A 25,519-nucleotide genomic window follows, 5' to 3' on the forward strand; every position below is an offset into this window, starting at 1 on the left:
GCGATATTTTCTAAATAGGATGGCAAATGGTGAGGACTTGCCTCGTCGTAGATTGTTTTAAAATGGGTTTTAAATATAAAGTAAGTTCGAACTTTGCCGAAGTGATTTACGGCAAGAGCAATTTTCTGACGAAGTTTGTTGAACTTGGGTAACAGCGCAAAGTGTCTGAGTCCTGTGGAATCGGTTAGGTTTTGGGGTCGAGAGAGAATTTAATTAATTGGTTTAGAGTTTATTTATTTCTCACTAGCAGACTAGAATATTGTTAAAAGGAGTTAATTAATTTTTTTCATTTATATTTTCTATCGATTTAGAGATATTTATGTATGTGTCTCTTTGTGATTAAATCCAGTGTGCTGTAAGTTTGCACTCAAGCGGCTAGTCATTACTGTTGGCCGTTGTTGGTACTGCCAATCTAGCAACATAGTAAGGTATGAAAAGTTTTCAGGAAAACTTTTTGGTTGAAGCATTTTGAGAAATACTACAAGTAAATAGTTATGCTATTTAATTACTTTATTTTGTAAATGTTTAATTTCTGTATAAAATTTAATACACAAATTCACTAATGTAAAATATTAATATGCAAAACATAGGAGAATGCAATTAGTCTTTATTTCTGTTTCATACATTTCAAAAACTGTAGCAGACAAAACATGTTTACAACAAAAAGTTCCTGGAAATCCAGTCATTAAACAATTCGTAGAAACAGCAGTCAAAATAAATGCATATCTGCAAATAAATATTCACAACTCTCCCTACGAACTGAATTTTTCTCTGTTTGCAATATTTTGTTGCAAATTAACACAAAATATAATACAAATTTCCGTATTTCCCTCCCCTTGGAGCCCATCCCCAAAGACTTCAAATGAACCCTTCTCAACGCAAATAAGTCCTCTGCAAACCTTGGGTCCAAATAACTCATATTTCCTGGCCTTCTATTCAATCTTGTGTTGCTTGCGAAATATTCTCCATTTCAAATAGACGAGCAAATGTTGTCTTCATGAAATATTTACATTCCCCGGATGGACAAATTGTGCCAAAGTAGAAGTCCATAAATATCGCCTCCTCCAGACATGTGAAGTGAGGATATGTTCTGCGCTCGTTCAAATTGATATCAGAGTATACCGGGTGCTAGAGGAATAATTGTCTTAAATTTAACAGGCAGTTATTCTTCTACTTCCGCAAATAAAACATACATTCACAATAATACGAAGAAACATGTTTGGGACCGCTGACTTCGTCGATAGCTCGGCTGGGTTTATTTATTTTATCGTTATAGTCATACAGGACCTTTTGGAAATAGTTTTTATGCAAAGTTCTATACTAATGTCGAAATAAGATTTATTTTACCAACGTTTTTTATATAAAAGTTTTGTAATAAATTCAGATCCGTCGAGGAAATCTGTACGGAACCTTTAAATAGACAGGAGCCGGTAAAACCTCTGCGCATAAGTTAGAAAAAGAGGAAGTCGTTTGAGTTCAATAAAAAAACGCTTAAGTTGTTCTCAACTTGCTTTCGATACACTTTTAAAAACATCAATTAAAGTGATACATCGCCGTTTCGCTATTTAAAATCAATCGTATTTTCCTTCGCTATTAACATTTTCCTTAATTCTGTTCCAGGTCAAGGGGACAATGAGCAGCAGTTAGAACAATACGCGATCGTTCATCAAAATGTCAGTGGGAGACAAGAGAGTTAATATAACCCTGGAAAACTTACCAGAAGAAGCCATAGAGGAAAATAGTGCTGTGGCTGTGACCGAAGTTCTTACATTCGTGACGAATCTGGAAATTTTCGTACCAACCGGAACGGTTATCTTAAATATGTCGAATTATACGAGGACGATTCACAAACATAGTGAGAGTGTGTTCGAGAGTAAACTCATCATTCCGCTTTATCTGATTATTTTTGTGCTGGCAGTGTTGGGGAACACTTTAGTGCTTGTAACGCTCGTGAGAAACAAGAGAATGAGGACAGTTACCAACGTCTATTTGCTGAATTTAGTAAGTATTGTATATAGAAAGAGAGTTTTATTACAATTCTGATTCAACAATTTTTTTGGAATATACGTTTCAGTAGAGCGATATTTAAATAAAATAATCTCTTGTATATAGAAATTACCGACAAATTACCCGCTTTTATTAAAAAAAAACAGATAATGAAAACAAAACATAAATCCTCTGTAGTTCTTTGATCACAACACAGTTTTGTAGGGTTTTACTTAAATTAACGAGCAAAAATGTCCAGTTTCATGCAACGAATTATCCTGCTTCAAACGAAGCCTTAATCTCCACATAGAATTTAACCCGGTCCCTTTTTAAACGAAACTTCTCACACGCTAATACATTGAATTGAACTTGGAGTAAATGTGACTGAAATCGATATATTCGCTTCCAGAAATTAAGGGATATTAGTAAATTTCTCGCAACGGGTTTGAAACTTTCTAAGAAACTTTACGAAGCGTGCACCTTCCCTCACAACAGAAAACTACGAGACTTATATTACCTCTCTAGCGTCTAGATGTTGCCTAGCACAATGGAAAACAATTATTTATAGGCTATCTGAATCAAAAACCGTATTGTTTAGTTAATTCCAACATAAATAGGGTCATCAATAACCTGTCCGTAGACATATAAGCATTGTTCTATTGTACTGGATAAATTAGTTATCTGAAGCCAATTAAATTTAATCTGGCTGGTTCACATTGATGCATTAGGTAATGGTAGTGACCAAATTTTGCTATGTTAAAATGGAAAAGAAATAAGTTATTTATCTCAGCATAGTAATTTGTATTACGATAGTAGTACTAGTTATTAAAACCACTGCTAGATGTCAGCAATCGCGTCTCACTGATACGACTATCTCCTAACTTATACAGGGTGTGGCGTGTATAATCTATAAAAATTAAACTACAGCTTCCTGATGATATTTATAATAGAAAGTGGATCTTATTTGCGGAAGAGCGAAATGGGCGGTGACTATTAGACGTCTTCATTATAGCCATCTTTCTCTATCGCACGGATTTCTATGACTTTCTTTGTCGCTCTCACGTAACTTCAGATAGACCATCGGTACTTTCCTACCCTATATATCAGAAAAGTCTAGATAAATAATTTACTCAAACTTCAGGTCATTAATAAAATATGAGCTAAATATTTGTTACTAGTTTCTAGTTTGTTTTAACATTCAGTTTAATGACAGAAGTGCAGCTTGGATCTAACTCCCTTTTATCCGCCCTGTTTACTTGTATTCTACCATTTTCTATTATTTATGTGTTCTGCGGAAGTATACTCCAGTTTTAAAGTTGTGTACGGGAGAAGTTGTATTCTTACTTTGATGGGATAGAAAAAAGTTAAAAACTTTTTACAGAAATAGTTACCTTCTGCCGAGAAAACGATTGCATCAATTTACAGTTTCTTTAGAGTTACAAAGATTACTTAAGGTCTGAACAACAAACAAATTAGGTACTTATTTTTTCTATAACATCTTTAAATTTAAATTACATCAGTAATATTATACTATTTGTAATAAGAAATTACCCAAAACAAGTAGTCGCAGTTTCAGCAGGTTATTGAGCCCTTTGACATTCTACAAATTCCTGAATCTCAAACTATTTGGAAGCCTTTCCTGATAAAAATGCCAGCAATCTGATTAAAATTGCCAGAGTCGACATTTATTCATCATTGTATATTATATTATTGACTTTCTGTAGATACAGTTGGTCTGCCGCAGATTGTTTAAATTATTGTTTTTGATGATAAATGTATTGTTAAAATTTGACACTTATTTCTGGGATACTTTGTATATCATTTTATGAATGAGTACAAAAATGAGTAAAATACACAAGTAAAATATCATTTTCGACTTTTGTTAGTGAAATCAAGCCTCTTAGTCTTTTATTAGACCCTATTTTAGACTTGATTATCAGTTTGGAAGTTTCATGGGGATTTTAAATTAATTTAGAACGAAGGGAGACATTAGACCTTGTTTTCATCATTCAGCTTGTCAGGAAAATAAAGTTTTTGTCAACTTAGTTTCCTTTTTTTAAGAAATAAAGGAAGTACAGGATAATGGGAACAAAGTTTAGGAATACCACTAGAAAATGTTAAATTTGATGCGAGTCATAAATATTTGCCTTAAAGTCTTCGATCGACGAAAGTGATTTAAGTTGAAGGGGAAAAATAAATTAAATATATATTAAGTTGGTATATTGCCGAAGTTTCTAATGAAAATTTAATTACCGAGAAGATTTAAATTGTACAGTTCGTTTCAGTTAGGTTTATTAAAAATGTATATCCACTTAATTGCTTTTCTGTGAAACAGGAAAAAATCAATCAATCAATCAAGTTTAAAAACACCATTTTATAAATCAATCTCTAAAAAACTCTTGTGACAGTTGTACAAGTAAGGGTGAAACATAAATATTAGAACAATTTCGATTTCCTCGTCACTATTCAAATAATTTAACAGTTTATTTATAACAGCTTTTGAATTATGCAAAAGTAACTATCCACCATTGACCGATAATGAACTACGGCAAAGTTTACTACAGTTTTGAACACGCATACTTAATATGTGATTACATAATTTGTTATTGTGTAGTAAGCAATCATTCATGCGAATCTGAAGTCGTTAACATTTGGGTCAAATTTAAACAAACACGTTACTAAAGCAGTTCAACCGATTTGTGTATGTAATTTTACGAAAATAGCACATCTATGGCACTGTCTCTTCAACCTCTTGAATATTTATCACAGTAGAAAGCAACTAAATAAAACCAACTGAACTGAATGATACTAACAAGACTGTAACAAAAATGACACTAAGAATCTTGGAACCAAAACTGATTGAGGGATTTCTTGTACATTTTTTCAAGTCTATATTAATCCTTGAATTAGGTAACCGAAGAAAAGTTTTTACAAGAAATAGATTTTATTAGGATTGTTTGTTACAATTAACGGTATCGATTGTAAAATATTGTGTAAAAAGTGTCTCATTTCTTGTATCAAAATAATGATTCTGCTTATTTAAAAGAAGCAGTAATCTTTAAAATCCGTTAGGAGTAAATAAATCGAAATAGAAAAACTGTTTACAAGAGATATATTTTACTAGTTCTGTAATTTGTTACAAATACCGGAATCGATTGTAAAGTGTCAATGTATAATTGTAACAATCTGTAAAAAGTGTCTGATTGTTTAGAAAGATTTGTTGCCATTCTATTTGAAAATTCTCATTCTTGAAAATCGGGGTCGCATTTCATCGGCAAACTGGTGCTTATTTTAATCTAATCCTCTCCCTTTGTTTCAGGCAATATCCGATCTACTCCTGGGGGTGTTTTGTATGCCTTTTACGTTGGTAGGCCAGGTGCTGAGGAACTTTATATTCGGATCGACCATGTGCAAATTAATTCCATATTTTCAAGGTAATTAACACCGTAAATTTATTGAGAGACCCACTTAATACCCTCGCACTAGTTCGCAATTGTTCTAACTGTACCTGTTTATCGCTTTCCAGTTAATTTTCCCCTAATTGACAAAATCCTGTGTACGTATGTTAATCGCTTTAAGAGTAGTAATATTGAGCGATTGCTAATGCGAATACGAGTGAAACACGTTTCTGATAGTTTGGAGTGCTTGGGATGTTATTAGAAACTAACTAAATACCATAGATTAATGTATTAAAGCTAAATAATCAGTATCAGATTATTAACAGATGAATCATCTCGTTAATAATAATTGCTTTTTGTCTCTTTATCTGGAAAATGCAGGCAGGAAATCTCCGGAAATGTCGTGTATCCTGTTTAAAACTATGACTCGAGGGCTCTATTTCTATGCCATTCCTTTCGCTGTTCCCTGCCCAATGTAGAGACTGCAAGCTCGTAATAAATGAAGAAAAACTGTGTAATTATTATTATATCGCGATTATGATTAGATTTAAAAAATCGGGGTCAAGAAAATAAGCATCATTTCTTTGCCAGAGCACATAAGTTTGGAGCATCAGCTTCTTGTACCTGCGGAAGGTAAACAAAACTTGACAAAATAATTTCTTTGGTGTCACGGTGACAAAATAAAGATGAATTTCCTGGCACACGATTTTGTAAGACAATAAATCCGTCAAAAGTCTAAAATTTGGTATATAATTTTTCAACGAACGCTTAGATTTTCAAATGCGTATAACTGCAACGGATGTAAATAATCTAAGGCCTGTTGTATTCCTGGATTCTGTTCATTCTTGAGGGGTTAAGTCCCAGAGAGAATAATTCTCATCCGGTATTACGGATATAATAAATGAACCCATTAGTTGGGATTCGAATCCGGAACTAAACACCAGCCCAGAATACTGGGGTCATGTTAATAAACGAAAAACCTCACTCAGCCGAACACCAGAACCACCGTAGAAATGAGCATTTCTTTTTAGGCGTTGCGTTCCATACATTTATGGGTTGCTTAGGTCCATTGTGCTGTAAGGATAATCCTCTTCGAGAAAATCAGTTCTTTCTTCCGTATAGGCGCTCTTTCAATCATTAAATCTGTTATATAAGACCTTAACCTAATTGCAGTAATTTTATATTATCGCTGCTTATAAACGATTGGAGATTAGAGTCGAAAGGTTGGCAAATTCATGCGTCTGGTAATCGATGAAACGAATTGGAAATTCAATTATTTTTAATGACGACGGAAGCCAGGGAAAATAAAATAGTTCATAGTGGGCGCAGAATTTTGTTAGTAGAAATAAAAATGAATGAAAATAAATTGAAAGAAGCTCAAATTAGAAAAGGAAAATGATACATTGTTTAAAATTCATGAAATAATCATCTCCTACCATTGCATAGGGGTCCGTACAAAAACAAGTGTTTTGTAAACGACCTCATACATAAAAATGTACAGAATTTAAATCGGATGAACGGGAAGGCCAAAACTAAGCCCATCACTGCCTATCCAACGATTTGGATGTGGTTCTACACAAAAATACATAAACGAAAGCTGGGTTCTGACATCTAGAGGTACCATTATTATATGTATTAATGGTAATACCAGTATAGTAGTAGTACCATTCTTCCAACTGGTAGAAGTTGTGGTCTCCAAGAATTCCAATACACACCTTCCGAGAAAAATGTTGTTGATGATGCAGTTTAGCTAAGGCTTGTGGATTTTTTCTGTCTATATGTGGTTATTATGATAATCTTCAAGGCAATTTAGTGCTGATGTGACCGTAACCATAAGTTTTTGAAGCCAAAATAAAAATAATTTATCTCATCTTTATATTTTAAACAAATGTGTTAGTATAGATTCATTTTCTGAACATCAAAAATTGTTTTCAAGAAAAATAACTCTTAGAAAATTACAGTTATGACATTACTAAGTATTTCGTGCAATATGTTGATCGATTCATTTTTTTTGTTTTGAATATCAAACAATGGAGAGGTTTTCTTTACACGAACCCCCCTAATTTTCAACCCCCTGTACATTCCATGTAATCCGGATATTTTATTTACGAAATGTCATTAATCCAGAATAAATATTCTGGATATCTGGAAAAAGGAACCGGCTAACGTATCCTGAAGTTCCGGTAATTAAAAAGCAATTATAGAAATTTATTGTGGTTGTTTGTCACATTAATCGTATACTAAACGCACAGCTGCTGGCAAAGTAATTCAATCGGAGCCGTGAGGTTCCAGTGGAATCGTTTTAAGGCATTATTAACGGAATGTTAGGTCCCGCACCAGTTGTACGAGAAAGGTAATTTCTATGGGACTTTCTGCCATATAACGCCTACGCCTTAATCAGGTTACTAGGCCTTCAAAGTCTGACAGAGCTTCCAAAAGGTAATTAATTTTGTAGGAAGTTATGTCCAGTTTTCTTCGTTGCGTTTTATCCGATAATCATATGAAAATTAATTCGTGAAGCTGCAAAAAGTATTTATAATACTGACTACGACTACTATTTTGTTTGTATTATTAATTGTAATGAAACAAAAACATCTGGCTGAAGTATGCGGTTTCCAAAGATAGGAGCATCAAAAATGAGATGAACACGATTTGGATCGAGTATTTTTTTCATAAGGAAACTGATATGTAGTGCGATACTGACAACAAACTTTAGATACGTCGCAAAGTTTTCCTACAAACACCAGAGTTCAAGGTCTTGCTGGAACGAATATACGTTTGTATAATAGGATTTGTTCCCTTTATTCGTCGTTCATGATATACTTGGGTAAAGATTTTTTTCATGAGCTCGTCGAGCTCGTAAATAAGTTCCTTATTTTATATATCATTTCATTGTGGGTGTCTGTAAGCTTCTCATGCAAAACAGAAGCCCACGTTTCCATTTTTATTATACTCAAAAATCAAATCAGATTCCGTGAAATTGTGTCGAGTTACGAAAAAAATGTATTGCGGTTCATAAATAAAACTGAGGAAATGGATTCAATAATTTTAATTAAAACAAAGAGAAAACATATTTTGCACGTACCATCAGTTTCATGTTTTTTGTCACAATACAGTTTATATTAAATTAAAAACAAATTTTGTTCTTTTTTATAATTAACTAATGGCAAAAACACAATGTAAATACAAAATTTTACACTTACTAATGCAAATACGCTTTATAAAATATTAAGTTATAATTTTAATAAGATTTTGCCCTAGTTTCTGCATCAAGGTATATTTTGAGTGTAACAAAGTAATTTCCACTTCATTTGGTAGCATTAAACTGAAAATATATTATAGTTTAAGTAAAACAATAAATAAAATAGGTGACTTAATAATTAACAAAATTGTTCCTATTTAGTTTATTAAAAAATATGAACAAATATAAAAACAAATTTTGATAAGGTAGCCATCTAACTTATCTATTTACATATAAAACAACGCCGCCAGCTTTTCGTTTGCCTCCACTTCTAACAATATATTTTAAAAACATAGTGAATGTTTTTATAAAACAGGTTTATCCATAAGGTGGTTAAGTAGGAAAAATTTTTTTCAAAGTCCGTACACCAAAAATAAGATCGAACAAAATTTCGAAAAACTTTTTTTCATGATATTCATTAAGATTGCGCGATACGTGTTACTTGAAAATTTTTTTCAAGTCCGTACACCAAAAATAAGATCGAAAAAAATTTCGAAAAATTTTTTTTCATGATATTCATTAAAATTGCGCGATACGTGTTACTGGAATTTTTTTTTGCAAGAATCAAAAATTAGAAACTTCAAGCTTCATATTGCTTTATTTTTTACTCCAATACGACCATTTTTATCAAAGATACAGCCATTTGAAAAATCGCCAAAAATTTAGATTTTTTTTGATCCCTTAATTTTTTCCACTAGTTTATTATTCCTAGCTTTCCAAAAATAATAACATAAAATCTAATTCTACACAACGTATTAATTCATTTTATATTTTTTATGTATGAGTACCACTGGAATCATGAAAAAATGTATCCAAACTTCCAGTTTCTATCAGTGTATTCAAACGTTCTCAACATCCTACGACTATTCGCAGCAAGTACAGTTTATTTTTTATCACAAGAATACCTCGACAGTTAATTCTCTTCATTGTAGCTTTTACAACGCGGTAAGCGGCTTCCGCGCGGTAGATTTCCTCTAGCAAAGGAATTTTACAGCCTGGAACCGTCGCCGACCGCCGCCGCCGACCGCAGCCGCAGGGGCGTCGCGACGTTAATTCCCTGCAAGCTGAGGGGAGTACATAACAGTGAACTGGAAATATAGTTGACAGAGTTCAGTGTGACCATTACAAGGTATAACCCTCTACTCGTAAATGGAATAATGTAAAGTTTATCGGTTGGTACTGCGGCTAAATTAATCTTATAGTAATTAATTGTGAAATAGGGTATCAGCACATAATTTATACGAATAAAGTTTATGCATGAACCCGTTTGTTTCAAAGGATTATTTAGAGAACTTCACCAAGTTTATGTCTGTGGATTTCGCTACGTTATTAATGACAGGCTTTGGATAATAGCGTCTTGGAGATTTATTTTTAATGGGAAATACTTAGGTGTTAATAAAAAGTAGATTGTTAAAATTATGAGAAGGGAGAAATATTACTATGCTGCACATTTACAGTAATCGCAAATAGGTGCATATGCTGTTGTATATAAAATGCTGCTGCTGCAGAAGAATGTACGTAAATCGTTTTCCGCTGCATGTCCTGCAAAATTTGTAATGTTCGTTAGCAGACCACGTGATAATGGTTGTGGTGTACCGAGTGAAAATACGACGCATTTTCGACTACAAATTTTTTTCTCTGATCAGGTAATAGAATCGTCGATATTAAATTCCTGTTTGCTATGCTTTTATGTTCTAAAATGTATATCACATTTATTAGGATGTGTACCAGCGTTATCTTACAGCCTATTAAATGTTAATTGCATTCTTGCCTTATTACCATTTTCATTTGACGAAGCTTCGTCTCCAGATATTTAATATTACATTGTATCCAGAGAAATAACAGTGTGATATATTGTTCAGTATCTTGTTCTGTCTGGCTTGATATGGAGAAATAAATCAACATTTCCGTTGAAAATTTCGCCTTATCCTGATTGCTGTGTGGTAGAGGTGGCAGTGTGTTATTATTCTGTTAGCACAAAATCATTGTTGGTTATTATCGTCACAATTTTTCAAAAGGTGTAAATAAAGAACTGTTGCATAATCAGAATTATCATTAAGGTCGTGGGAATGAGCTTCCTTTGGGATTTTAGTCGACGTGCAATTTAGAAGGTCTAAAATCGTTGTAATTTATTACGGGAAAATTACACGACCCTTATAACTCTCGGCTAATTAATCTTTTCGAATTCTATGAAATTCTTGTGGGAAAAAACCTGATGCGAGGATAAAAACGCAGAATTCACTACAGTGAACTGAACGAGGTACTAACATTTCATATAATCATTTAAATTTGTGTTGTTTTAATTATAAAAAAAGTAAAAATTAATTCAGTCTCTTCGTTGCCAAAACACTGCCGTGCAATTATTCAAAATCAAATCAGACGATTTGTTATTTTGTTTATCTGCATACCCAGACATGCGGGATATCTGTTCAATGTTTACATTATTCTATAGTTACTTTGCCTTTGAGGGTTTGTAAACAAGAAGATCGAAATTCAAAGAATAACCTGAGATGTTTTTTTATTTTACCACAAAAAAACTTGACAACAAATTGGACGAGCTCAATTTTTTTAGCATATACTACTACTAATAATAAAGAAAAATAAATAAGGCCAAGAAAGTATTACGAAGAAAATGTTTTACTGAATAGAATAGCACGAAGGCTTGTTCAGAATTTATAGAAAATAAATCTACCTCAGAATTATTGTTAATATGTCGAATAGTAATTCAAAAACGAACCAGATGATAATGAATTCGCATTGAAGTACAAATACTATTTGAAATGATCAATATTTTTTCTATTTTAATTCTTTCTGATGATTAGAATATTGCCTTTTTATATTTGAGGTACTTTTCACCATCTTGTCCTCATCACAGATTGTTAATTACACCTTCTACCAAAAGGGTACTGACAGAAAAAACAACCAACTACTTAAAGTTATCCGAAACTAATTAACAAAGTTAGGAACTGGATTTGATGGAGAAGATAGTGGAGATTCAGGAGTAAATTACATCTCTCATTTCATAACTTCTTTATAGGAGTGAAAGTAGTCACTTTAAAAGTTACGTTGAAGTTCATTCAATTTAAAGTCCCGAAAATGTTTATTGCAAAAATGTTGCTGTTAAAATGAAAATTGGTTTTAGGGTATAATTGCTGGTAATGACTACTTTTGATTAAAATATAAAATATGAATTCAAATTCCATTCAAATTTGACTCATTATAAATAGTATCTGTTTTAACTTTTCTAAATACATCCTTGTCGGTAGTGTAAAGGTGATTGATATAGAATAGTAACACAATTATTGTTAAAAATGATTTAGAAAAATATTTCATATCAACTATATTAGTATTTTAATTTTTTATTAGGTATGTATGTTTTTTAAAAAAGGCAAAAATTTTTAATTTTCAAATCGGCAGTGACTAATTTTAGTATCAGGGTGTACTCTGTTAACGATATATAACATTTATCCACAATCACCTTATCTAATCAGACTTTTATCTAATAAATGGAAAATAGCTTCTTGAGCTTCTTCAAAAACAGCCATTACTTTCTTGCATTTTTCTCAAATTCAGATAGAACTGTTTATTAAATAATTGATAATAAACAACATATCATAGCAACCAGTGGATATGACAAAACCTACCACGTTTCATTGAGTACTAGTAAGAAATATCAAGTCGTGCGAATATTTTTTTATTACATTCCAATAATTCCTACTCCACAAATATGATTGTGATGTGATTATGGATAAAACGTATTATTTTATTCGTGTTTTAATTGCCTTTTATCCACACAGAATACATTAAACATTCTTGTGTGGATAAAATGCTACTTAAAACACGTATACAATAAATAACTATTATCTGTTAGTTACACGTATACATTGCATTAATAAACAAATAACAGTATGAGTTTCCCTTTAAAATATTTTAGGACGAATATAGGATTTTGTGCCATTGTTCGTCAGTCACAAAACGACAAAATAAACGATAATGTCAAGCTAAATAACTGGCTTTATTGTGGCAATTTATCTGCAGCAAAGAACGCTTTTGTACGTCACAGCGTTGTTTTTTTTTTGTTAACATTTTAGGTTTTATATAAAAGCAGGACATAATTGGATTTAGAATAAAGCGTAAATCTCCTCAACAGTAAATTGTACGTTCCTTTATCTTTTCTTGCTTCGCAGAATTATTTCTGGTGCGTAGTGATCATTATAGGTATAATACTCTTGGTCAATTTTATGTTCTAAAAATAAACTTGTGTCCTGTATAAAATGCGACAAACACATTATCGCATTGCAATTTTCAAGGCATGTTTTTCGGTATGTACACAAGAAAATGTTTACTTGCGGGATAGAGGAAAGATTTATTATATGAGTTGCTTAAATATTGACAGGAAACTAATACCAACGCCTGAATTTTCATATTAAGGGCTTTTGTGTACTTTTAATCTGTTCTCCCACGGAATCCAATCTGCACTGTGACTAAAGGGAATTTTATGAAAATACAACACTAAAATTGAATCAAATTGATGTATGTACAACACGCAAGTAATATGCTAGAAAATGGTGCCAAATTCATGAAACTTTTCCATCGTACTGGCAAAGAGTGACCTGCCAATCTGCAAGCATGAAATGATTTTGTATTAGGCGAAATAATGACGTTAGCTCTTTAGCAGTTTTTTTTGGGGTTGGTGGAGGGGGAAATAATTCAATGCTGGTTGGAGTTACCATCAAACCCATTTTCCTATTTCCATCTAAGTTTTCCGGATGTTAAACCCTGTGCCTCATGAGCTGTAAAATGAATATAATAACCCATAAAAGAACAATTTCCCGCAATACGAGCTCTACTAGCTCCGACGAAGCGAATAGTAATGATAGTAAAAGTTAACGCTACTGGGACCCCTAAATGAAATATGAATGAATATATGTTGCATTATAGGGAGTGGCTTACAATGTTTTCGATGGGAGTGAGCTTAAAATACTCCCTGGGGGCTATTTTTAGCAAAGCCTGAAGCGTATGACGTGACCTGTTATTTCTTCTGTGACGAAATTCTGGATTATGCCAGTCGATTGGATTACATTTGGTCTTTATTGGAAACAAGTAATAATTCGATCGAAAATTTGTTTGCATTCATAGAAATTCAGTAAAGTCGTTTAACATCCATTTTCCGAAAGAGTTGCCTTTTAGCGACAACTGTACATCATCTGTGCAGATGTAACCGTGCATATGTCATTGCGTTTGGTAAATCGAAGATGAAAAAAGAAAACAAGATTGGTCCAAAGATGGTATACCATTTTTTATTGGCTGGAATTATGGAACTGATTCTCTGACTGCATCGATGGTAAAACTCAAGTCTCTTGTAGATGATTTGCGTGGCTACAATTATGTCGAAATCTTTTGAAAACACTGACAGCATAAATTCTATAGACAGTACAGATGTCATCTAAAGTTATGGCCAATAAAAGGTTGCAATTCTCTTAAGAAGATTTTAGGAATCTTTTTATATATATAATCGAAATCCTTTTAGCTATTATAGTCTGTTTGGAAATGAAAGAGAGTAATAAAACCCCGAGATAAGAACCGACCATGGGCGTAGTAATATTTCGTTTCAGGTAATTATGGGGTAACACTAATACTAACAAAAATGACAGACAGACTTTTAAAGGAAACAAAAAATGAACAAGATACTGTAAATCCCCCAAAATCATCTACAGGGAGGTCAAAAGTCGTTATAGATGATTTCTTCAAAAATGTCATTCGCAGAAAAGTATACTCATTTTATTTTAAAAAAGAAATACCAACGCTAAACAAAATTTTAAGTGAACTTTCAGAGGACAACGATTTGCCAAAAATCAGTAGAAGCAAATTATGGGCCGTCTTACGAGAGTTGAATTTTTGCTGGGAAAAGCAGAACAGGAAGTCAGTTCTTACCGATAAAAATGAAATTATTTGTTGGCGAAGATCCTACTTATGATCAATTAGAAAATTCCGTGACGAAGTGAGGAATATTTATTATCTAGACGAAACTTGGGTCAACGAGGGATATACTGTAACAAAAGTATGGCAAGATAAAAATGTAAAAAGTTTTCGACAAGCATTTTTGGATGGACTTTCAACAGGGTTCAATGCACCTTCAGGTAAAGGGCGAAGATTAATAGTGACACATATAGGTAGTGCCAGTGGTTTTGTAGATGGCGGGTTACTTTTATTTGAATCTAAAAATACAGGTGACTATCACGAAGACATGAACGCAGATGTTTTCGAAGAGTATTTTACACAGATGTTGGATCTTATTCTTCCGGGGTCTGTAATTGTCATGGATAATGCCAGTTACCATTTACGGCAGACCGAGCGGACGCTTACGACTGCTTGGAGGAAAGTCGATATAATTCAATGGTTATCCGGAAAAAACATTTCTTTTGAAACAAATATGGTGAAAAAGGAACTTTTGACACTTGTCAATCTTAATAAAGATCAGAAAAAATATGCTATCGATGAAGTGGCAACAAATCGCTAAATAACGGTACTACGGTTACCACCTTATCACTGTGAACTTAACCCAATCGAATTAGTCTGGGCGCAGGTAAAAGGAGATGCAGCGCGAAATAATACGACGTTTAAATTAAGTGAGGTGAAAATTTTGTTAAAAAATTCCTTGGAACGAGTAACTGCAGATAACTGGCAAAGATGTATACATCATGTACAAAAAGAAGAGGAGAAAATGTGGGAACTCGATAATTTAATTGACGTTACTGTGGAACCTATCGTTATCAATCTAGGAGACGAAGATAATTCATCAAAATATTCAGAGGATGAATTTTAATATACCTACGTTTTTATTTTCTTTATTGTACATTTATACAACACTACATTTACTCACCATAATTTGAATTTTCAAAATATTTTGATAATAATATTGAATAATTTTATTTGAATTACTAAAAACCCTCTTAACCCGGTTATGATGCTTAAAGTAGCCTCATGTTTTGAAATGTTGTTTTTATATTGTTTACTTATAAGAGAAATGGACCGAGAAATTGAAGCGGCATAGACAAAGACGGATTGTCGGGGATTAAATTTTAGCTACCTGCTACAATTTAGTACAGTCCGATCGCACAAAGTTTTTTTAAAAGTACACCTCATCTTATACCGATAATACATAATATAAAAATATTGAATATAAGCACCAGTACTATATTTATTTACGATTTGCATACATAATAAGCTTTTATTATTCTCTTTCATTTCTAAACAGACTATAGATTCTTCAGAACTCAGTTTCTGCTGTCTCTGATACATCCACGCAAGTATTGTGTACGTCTGGCACATTAAACACCTTCATTTGCGTCCATCCACCACCTGTTGTTGACTTTAGAACCGCGGCCACCCTTACGCATATTATTCCAAGGTCCTTTCGCACAGAACTATTGTCGAATTCAATTACCCTACGCCTTTGTTTATCGGTCACAAAAACAACATATTGTTAATTGATATTCCCCAGCTCTTCTAACTGACAAGTTTCTTGCTTACGGCCTGCCGATCTGTGATAATAAATTACCTTTATAATTAATGGATGTCAATTGATGTGCCAATTATCGGCGTCGTCTGGAACTTACCCTCTTCGCTAGACAGATCCAATATGAAGGAGGGAAAGAAATACGAGCACGTAATAGACAATGTCGGCGAAGTACCACCGAAATCTGACGACGATGGCGTTAGTCGCAGGTCGCAAGGTAAATAAATGAAGGTTACTGTTTTACGAGTGTGACTAATAGGGTGAAGTTATATGCGGCAGACGCAAATAGTCGTCTAACTTTTGAACCAGATAAGGTGGTGGTAATGGACAAAAACTAAGGGGTTGAATTTTCCACTTTACGGTTTAAATTGGAAAGTCTTGTCAGTATTTAAACGCATGTCCAATGATATTCCTGTATAGGACAATTCCAGGATAGATGTCAAGTCTAGTAAGATACCCAATCGCTGTAATTCTTTTAACAAATATTGGATATTACCACAATTCTTTTTCCGGGTGTATATACAACTTATCCAAGAAGCGTTAGGGATATTTTATAAATTTTGTGAGGTAATAAGTCTTCAATAAACCTGGATGTGTATTGTGTATGTACATGCAGTGAGTAAAGATGTATGTGTTAATGTCGTGGCAAAAGTTGAAAGAGTTAAAATATTCCTTTATTTGGGGATATTTAGTAATCCTATTCGTCAGGTGATTAATGATTTACGAGAATATTTCTTGCCACTTTGCAGATATACCCATAATTCCTCCAAAACAGCTCCCTAATCCATTATAACGTTACATAAATACCCTATTAAAATATTTCCCTCTAAAGCTATAGGATGGATTAATGAATAAACTGAAATATCGATATGAGACCCCGTTCACTGGGTGGAAGGATTAGACAAGTTAGAGGAAATTTTTTGCTCAAAATACGGATCATTTAATTTTTGTTGAAACTAGATATTTTTAACCAAAAAAGAGGAAAGAGAAAAATTGAGGAAAATTTCCCTCTCTAATTCGAAGCAAACCTTGGAGAAAATTAATTGAACTAAAAACGAGCTTATGGCATTTATTAAAATATATTTTGCTGCCTCTTAATATTCAATTAATATTATTTACAAATAGCACTTTAGTTAGTACCTGCTGACTTATCATAATTATTCGAAGAAACATTTTTGAAACCGCTGACTCCGTCGATAGCTCGGCTGATTCTGTTTAAACAAATTGTAGCTACATAAAAATGTGCTGTCATCTCACAAAAGTGGGGATGTTTTGGTGATTTTTGTGTTAAAATAAGTTAGAAAGGTTATTTAGTTTTTGACGATTTTTTCTGGGAAAAATGTTAAATCTTTCTAGAAATTTGAACTTCCAATTGAAACTGGAGTTGATCAATTATTTTTTTTCTTCAACTAAGACTAATATTGCAATAATTATCCATTACATCATAGTGTACACTTTATTTATAATCTGATTTTCTACATTTGACTCATGGATATGAGAAAATTAGACAGGTACATACCACACCAAAATCTTTCTGAATTTAATTCGCATTGTCGTTCCATATAACCCTAACCTTCGTTCTCTCTCGTCTCCCTGTTTACTACGTGATGCCACGAGCAGAAAATCGCATCAATCAATCTGCCCAATGCTGCTACATTTCATCCTGGCCTGAATGATTTCTCTGAATGATTAAAAACAGCAACAGAAATCAGGGATCTAGTCGGCTGGAAAATTTAATCCGAAAACGTTAAATGCATTCGATCGGTTAAGGTCGCCCAGCTGAGTGGTGGGATTAAAAATATGGTAGTTTCAGCGGAGACATTAACAAAATCGAAACAATAGTCTCGTTAGTTTTGCAAGAAATGGTCAAATTTTCATAAACATTTGTATAATTTTCATATATTATTGTCTTGTAAATGTCAATTTGACGAGTGTGATTACTGAATCCATACAATTATTAAACATTTTAAACAACCATTGGTAAATTGTTATAATGAGTTCCAAGGAAATGATATTGAATAAACTGCTGCTGATGAATTTGGTCAAGTCAGTTTTCCCAAAGTGCCATAGCCTGTAGGTACGTTTGCACGATGAAAATTGTTCATTTAAGGGATACATTTTGACTAGCGCAGCAGCAAGTTGCATTCCATTCCAACTTAGGGTTATTAATGATGCAAATATACTAACTACTAAGTTATAATTTACGTAAATGATAAATGTTTACCAGGATCGTGTTTGTTGGAGAGAGAATATGCATGCCAATAATGGGGAAATGCTGCTGAAAGTTAAACAAATTAGTAAACATTGATAAAGTACTGCAAATACAGTGATGCAGTTTTAATTAATAGAGGCATATATTTTTAATTAAAATCCCCTGTACACAGGGACGTAATATTAATTTTTTATGCCGGAATGAATTTGTGTATTTAAATGAAATTGTACCAGATGACGGAAGTTCGTAGCATGTCTGAAAATAGTTTATTCAATTTCTACAAAATCGTAGAGAAAACATTTGTCAATTTTTTTTGTAGATGTAATTTGCGATTTAGTTATAATTTCTTATTTCCTGAACTCATTTATTGTCTATACCTTTGCTTTAAACACTTAATATTATATCATTTGCAGAACAGTATTTAAAAACAGAGGGATGTAATTAGTGTCTAAATTAATTAACGGTACTCTCTGAAGCATAACATATCTTTGATTAATTAGGGCTATGGCGATGATGCGCAATTATACTGCCTTGTCATTATTCATCTAAAATAAATTGCTGGTCTTTAAAAAGATTCTATCCATTTTAAATAATATAATATTATTATACGATTATACTCAGCCGAGTTCCTGAAATAGATTATTACTGAAAGCTTGATACATTTTAATTTTACTTACATACAAGATCAAGGCAATATTTGTAGAGATGGCAAATACCAGATTAGACAAAACGACGGAGAGTGTGTAGTTGAGACTGTTCGCAAATTACGTGGAATAATATTTATATACAGTGTGTATCAGCCAAACGGAATAAAAATAATTTGTAGCGAATTTCTGTAATCAAATAATTTTAGTGCAACAGCGAAAAATAACTTTATATCATTTCAGCTGTTTCGGTGTCTGTGGGAGTGTGGACGTTAGTGGCGATATCCTTGGAGCGGTACTTCGCTATCTGCAGGCCATTGAAGTCGAGGAGATGGCAGACCCAGTTCCACGCTTACAAGATGATCGCCTGCGTCTGGCTGGCAAGTTTGTTTTGGAGCGGACCAGTCCTGATCGTATCTTCGTTAAAGGCGATGAAAAGGGGTGAGTATTACTGTCCAAGTTAGTTCAGAAAACGTCCGACAATTAGTTTAGTTGGAAGTTAGAGCTAAGTGTAGGCGTCTTTCGACTGTATTCGTTAGAGAATAGTTTCGGTTATTGTTGGGATGCCACGGGATTTGTTTTATAACTTGGAAGCCAGAGCTGATTCACTATACAACTGTTTAGAAATTTCGAGAATAAAACGACTGAATATGATATATTTGAAAGTACATTTTTTTCCCGCACTCGTCTAGGTAGCTTTGAGGGTAGTTTCAATCGATATGACTCGACAAATGCCTATTTATTCAGTATTCAAATAAAGGCTTATTTATTTGTTACTAGATATCGAAAATATTCTACAATAACATGTGCATCCCTACCTCAGATCTGAAGCTTCGCATCGATCAATTTATTCGACACGTATTCTCAAAATTATTTTTTTTTGTACATATACTTTTTGTAAGTACATGAAGATTGACTGTGCGAGCATCGCGCTCGGTAAGCCATTACAGTGAACCAAATTCCAGTGGCGTGTAGGTAAATATTTTCAAACAGCATTTAATGACGATGGTTTTACGGGATGTTATGCTTGTGTACATGTTTTAACCAAAATGATTAAAGCAAAACAGTGTTGATTTAATTCTGAATTAACTAACAAAAGTTATTGAACGAGACTTGAACTAAACTTTAACTAAATGAATGTAGGTAGTAATTTATATGTTAAATAGGCGGTTGTCAAACATATGTGCTACTCCTTCCAGTTCAACTTATATACGGCATGAAGGCGACTTAATGGAGTGTCATTCATAGTTACTAGTTTATTGTTGTTTCGTACTAAAGTTTCGTTCCGCATTTGCAAATTAAGATGGTGAAGTAAATCTGAAATGAATGAGTTTCTTGACACTGTTTTAATAAAGTCAGGCGGCACAGTGGATTGGATTGGATTGGAAAAGATTTAATTCTTAAATCCAAAGGAAAAATGCCAATATTTTAACTAAAAAAAATTAATTAATCGTTCGAAATTGAAAACTTTAAGACAATCAGTTTCAGTAGATTTGAAATCGTATAACTCATGCATATATATAAACGATTTACAAATGACTAGAATTAACTTTCACAAACAAAAGTCAAGCTATTCTCCAGTTCGTCGATTTTCTATCCATTTCGATGTATGTGTATATTTCGAACTAAAATCTCCGGTTCGTGTGTACATTTCTTGGATACTGGAAGCCGGGAGAGCTTTCCCGGCGCATTAAAAAAAGGTTGGATTGATCAGTCCGTTGGAGAAGTGCAAAACTAACGACAAAAAAGATTTTTTGCATCCCATTGAAACGCAAAAGGGGACCCCGAATATATCTTACACCATAAAAGCAATTATTACCCGACCGAAAATATATTTCACTTTCCATGGAAAAAAATGTCCTTGAAACGACAGAGAAACATTTTGCACTTAAGATAAAGGTCTTGTTAGACTGAGATATGCATACATTACTTATAACGAATGTAACCATTTCTTAAACTGAAACTTTCTCTGTATTGTTTAAACGTGGTGGAAACTGAGGCAGCTCTTTAAAAGATGTGGAACATGTTATGGTAGGATTTTATTTACACAGCACGTCATCGAACGTGGTGTTTTCCTCTTATATTTATGATGAGAAACATTCAACTAGTGTAGTACATTTATCATCACTTTCAAATTTTTTTGCTCTAACTGTAACATATGAAAGGCCTCTATGGTATCTTGGGACAAATAATTCACCGCAGGGCGAGATGGAAGCTTATCGGAAAACGTTCTGCATAATGACGCGATGCCTCTGTAGCGTTTTGTTTGCATTCGCCGTAGATTACCAACGTGTCAGCAAGTTCATTGTTGCCAATCAATAACCAACAACATTAAAATTAGTTTAAACTGTAAGTTACTTAATATAACATTGTTCTATGTGAAGACGTTAGCTCTTGATAAATAAATATGGAACGGACTTAACGGATGTAATTCTTTTAAATGTAAATGTCTGGGTTATTAAAACTGGTTTCATTAAAGCTACTTTTCATATATCATATATTAAATCAACGCTAGTTATGAGAAAAACTCCACATTAATTGAAAAATCTGGTTTTGATCCGCTTCCATTGTGCATTTCTAAAGTAGCCGCAAAATAAGTATAAATGAATTTTATTCCTACATTTGGGTACGCTTTAAGGAAAACAGCGATGGTAAAGAGGATCCAATATATTTCAAATACGTTTGAGTTTTACTTCTCATTTTACCGAACTATTGTAGAAGAGGATCACGTACATGATATTCAATGTAGATAAAAGTGCTTCTTGGGTACGTGACGTGAAACAGTTATATCATCGACGTTGTGTTGATGAAGAACAAACACTATGCTGGGTAACATTCATTGATTTATGTTTGCGAGGATAGTTGCCTAAATTGTTGTTCTCTTCACAGTGCACTAGAGTTAGATTTAATTCTAAATAATTTCCTTGACACATGACTTGTCAAACTGGCAATTTATTGGAGTACGTTCAAAATCTATTCTATATTTATGTATATTAAAGAAAGAAAACCATACACGAACTAGTATTAAATTTCGACAACAAAATGTCTGTTATTCTCGTTTTAGACCAAGGCGGATCTGTCGAAATATTCCACTTCTTGGATGTAAGCTAATTTTTGCTAGAATACCTTCAGTACAACTCACATAATAAAAGTGTAGTGTATTTTGAATGTATTTTAGAGAACTAAATAAAGGAGGATGTTCTAGTACAACTTTACACACAATTTTACCAATAAATTGAAAACGAAAAATGATATCGACCTCCGGTTTGTGTATTTGTTTTCCTTAATAGATGGTCTATCAAGCCATGGAAAAAAACTATATCGTTGCATTTAGATTTTTTAGTAAACGGAGACAATTACAAAACTTTTAGCGTCGTCTACCGTTGCGCAGGAAAATAATATTTTTATTCCCATAAATATAAATTTTATTAATAGATCTTTAAAATGAACCGTCATTCATTGAAATCGATTAAGGCATTTAGAAGTTATGGCAATTTCAAAATATCAAGATGGCGTCCTTCATACTGGCGACGCTATGGTAATGACAAAGAAAAAGTTCCAACAATATTTGTGAAGAGTTTAACACTGTATCTAAAAAGTGTATTTTCAACTTAGATTATATAAAAGAAATTTCGAAAAAACGACAATTTTCTGTAACACTATAGCAGTTGCGCCCCCTAGCGGTGAAGTTACAAACTTGAAAATATTTTAAATCAATTTATTTTGGCCGTATTTGTCAATAGATTTTTTACCCCATAATCGTAGCACGTCTAGTTTCCTATGTACAGTTAATGGATCACCCTGTATATGTCCTAGCTCTTACGTTAAAGATCAACGGTTATGTGGTGAAGGGAACTGTTTCAGGTAAAACGTCTTCAGGTCATCAAAGAGATATAAAGGGACAGGAGAGCTAGTAATTGTCTTCCCATGTTTAAAAACTCTAACTGGCGACATGCATAATGGGTTACTGAATGCGAGCAACCGCGTTGTTCTATAAGGGCTTCTACGACATTTCTATATAAATTCGTAAAAAACATTCAATTTCATTTATATCTCGATTCGCATATCACGTTTGGAATTATAATTACATTTTACCAGCCCACGTTTGGCTTTAAAGGACCGTCCATTTACATTTATTAGACTTAATTTTGTGGTACACAACTTCAAATTCAGGTCAAGTATATGGCATTACATTCAAAGTGTCTAACTTTGCTTTAATTTATACTGGATTTTATTTCATATTTTGGACTTTCGCTGGAACGCTACACAAATTCCACTAATTCCCCCAACGTAATCCATTTCAAAGGACACCTATGCTTCGTCCTCACAGGGTGAATCAAACTGAAATTATAGAAGAAAGGACATTTCATATTTATACAAATCATTTAAAAACAGTGTTTGATCAACTTATTTTTGACGAAAATCCTCTTTCGCTGGTGTTGAATATATTGGCTTCGAACATGTCTAGCATTTTCCATATATTGTTTCCAAAAAAAACACCGAACATGTGTTACCCCAAAAAAAAAAACGTTAACAAGCAAGTTTAGGGTAAGACTTTCATCGGATATGAATAATGCAATAGAAGTGGTTTATATAAAACCGATATTTTTTGTACAGCAGTCAAAATATCAGAGCTGCCGACAAGCAAAGTAATATTACATTTTGTTGTACAATACGGTGATAAATGGGATAGTATTGAATATATTTATTTAATCAAATGACTTTTGTTGGGGGTCGATGTATTATTTAAGCTTCTAATGAACAGAAAATTTATTTATATTATACTAAAGCACTGATTAAATTCGTATGGAAAATAGACGTTGTAATATATAGATGGAACACAGTAACATTACAAATTAATGAAATGAACACATAATTTAATCTATTATACAGAACAATTCATTGAATACTGTTCTATTGAATTCGGTAATATAAATTAAACGTGATTCATATTGTTTGATTTTTTTAAAAGACATGTTACTGAAAATTTCGAACCAACATTTTCCCCACCCTACTACACTAATATAAAGTACATTCGTTCTAACAAACCAGTTATTTAACAGTTCGTATAATTGATGACAAAAGTTCTAGGAAGTTTTGTTGTGATATCAAGAAAATATGTAAAAATATAATTTACCGTTCTTGAAGTCTTACAAAAAATGACATGTTCCCAAGGCACCGACAGTGGTCTCTTAGTAGCCCGTTATTAAGTCGAAGGATCCCGCTCTGCCTCATTTATAGGACTTTCGATTTTGTGGCCCCACCCTTAGAAATAACGTTTTATCTGATACAGGTCTTACATCACAAAAAGTCCACAGACAACTTTACTAAGCAAAGGTAATTTTATGGAGCATAAAATTTGATTGTTATTAGGAAAATTTACGGGGCAGACTGTGAGGACTATCGCGATAACGAACAAGGGTGAAACAAGGGAATTAATGTCTTTATATAGAGCTCAGATGTAGCGAAGGAGATATTGATGAACTAAAGGTCCGGTAATAAAAAAAACATTAAATATAAACGACGTCATCAAGTTATCCTAAATATAGAGGTTACGTTTGGATCATGAATGTTTTTCCGATAGGCAAGAATCACGTGGTGTGTTCCTGGATGAGGTATTAATACCAGAATTCAATGGACGGAAATGTCAGAGTGAAAGAATCATACAGAATGTTTCAAAATATCGTCGTAATAATAGAAGTAATAACATATTAATGTAGCATACTCCTTTTGTTTGTTCCCTGGGAATAATTTTTTATTAATTGTAAAATTGTGTTCCGTGTCCTTCCAAGTTTTGTGGCAGCTACTCGTAATACTTCATCTCGTATTATTAATTTCTTCTAGTTTATTCAGGAAGAACGGGGAGTGTAATCTTTTTAAAGTCTCTTAATTACGTTACGACCACGTAATCTCTTAAAATTCTACACTTTCCTTTTTTCATTATCGCCTACAGCATTCAGACCGTTCGCGATCCAGCCTCTCCCCGGATTAGGGTATTAAATTTATGCCAGAGAATATTTAGACGTTTAATAAGGATTAGCTAAGCAACACAAGACGAACATTGAAGGCAGAGTTTGACCAAATATCTAACCTTTCGTGAATTAAGTACTTAGATATTAGTTTACACTTTGATGTTTTATTGAAAGCTACTGCAGAAAATTGAAAGCTAATAAAGTTAATAATAAGAAATAATAGTAAATAAATAGACTAGGGCGGATCTGTATCGAGGTGGATGTGAGAGGGGGCAAGCAAATTTTTTCTGGATTACCTTCAGTACAACTCGCATAATAAAAGTGTAGATCCCTAGATCTGTGCGAGGTTCGGAACATTTTCAAAATTGCAAAAATGTTTAAAAAGTTTTAACAAATACCTATTTTATCTGAGTTTTTTAACTTATATCTTGGAACCTATGCTTTTTGGAATAATATTGAAGTGGAAAAAAGTTTTAGAATTGAATGTTGCACAATACACTGCAAGTTAAAAATGTTTAAATTTATTACCGATGTTGCAAAATAGCAA

General features: G+C 33.1%; 1 protein-coding gene across 1 annotated transcript in view; it reads left to right on the top strand.

Annotated features, from left to right (window-relative positions):
- Window positions 1-1,821: 1,821 nt before the first annotated feature.
- LOC108911987 (cholecystokinin receptor type A-like) overlaps window positions 1,822-25,519 on the top strand; it is a 63,357-nt gene continuing 39,659 nt past the window's right edge. Inside the window, 3 exon segments of the mRNA XM_018717083.1 lie at window positions 1,822-2,001; window positions 5,306-5,420; window positions 19,244-19,441. Of these exon segments, the coding sequence (XP_018572599.1) occupies window positions 1,822-2,001; window positions 5,306-5,420; window positions 19,244-19,441 (493 nt within the window).

The sequence above is a fragment of the Anoplophora glabripennis genome, unplaced genomic scaffold (assembly GCF_000390285.2).
Source record: "Anoplophora glabripennis isolate ALB-LARVAE unplaced genomic scaffold, Agla_2.0 scaffold88, whole genome shotgun sequence".
Lineage (NCBI taxonomy): Eukaryota > Metazoa > Arthropoda > Insecta > Coleoptera > Cerambycidae > Anoplophora > Anoplophora glabripennis.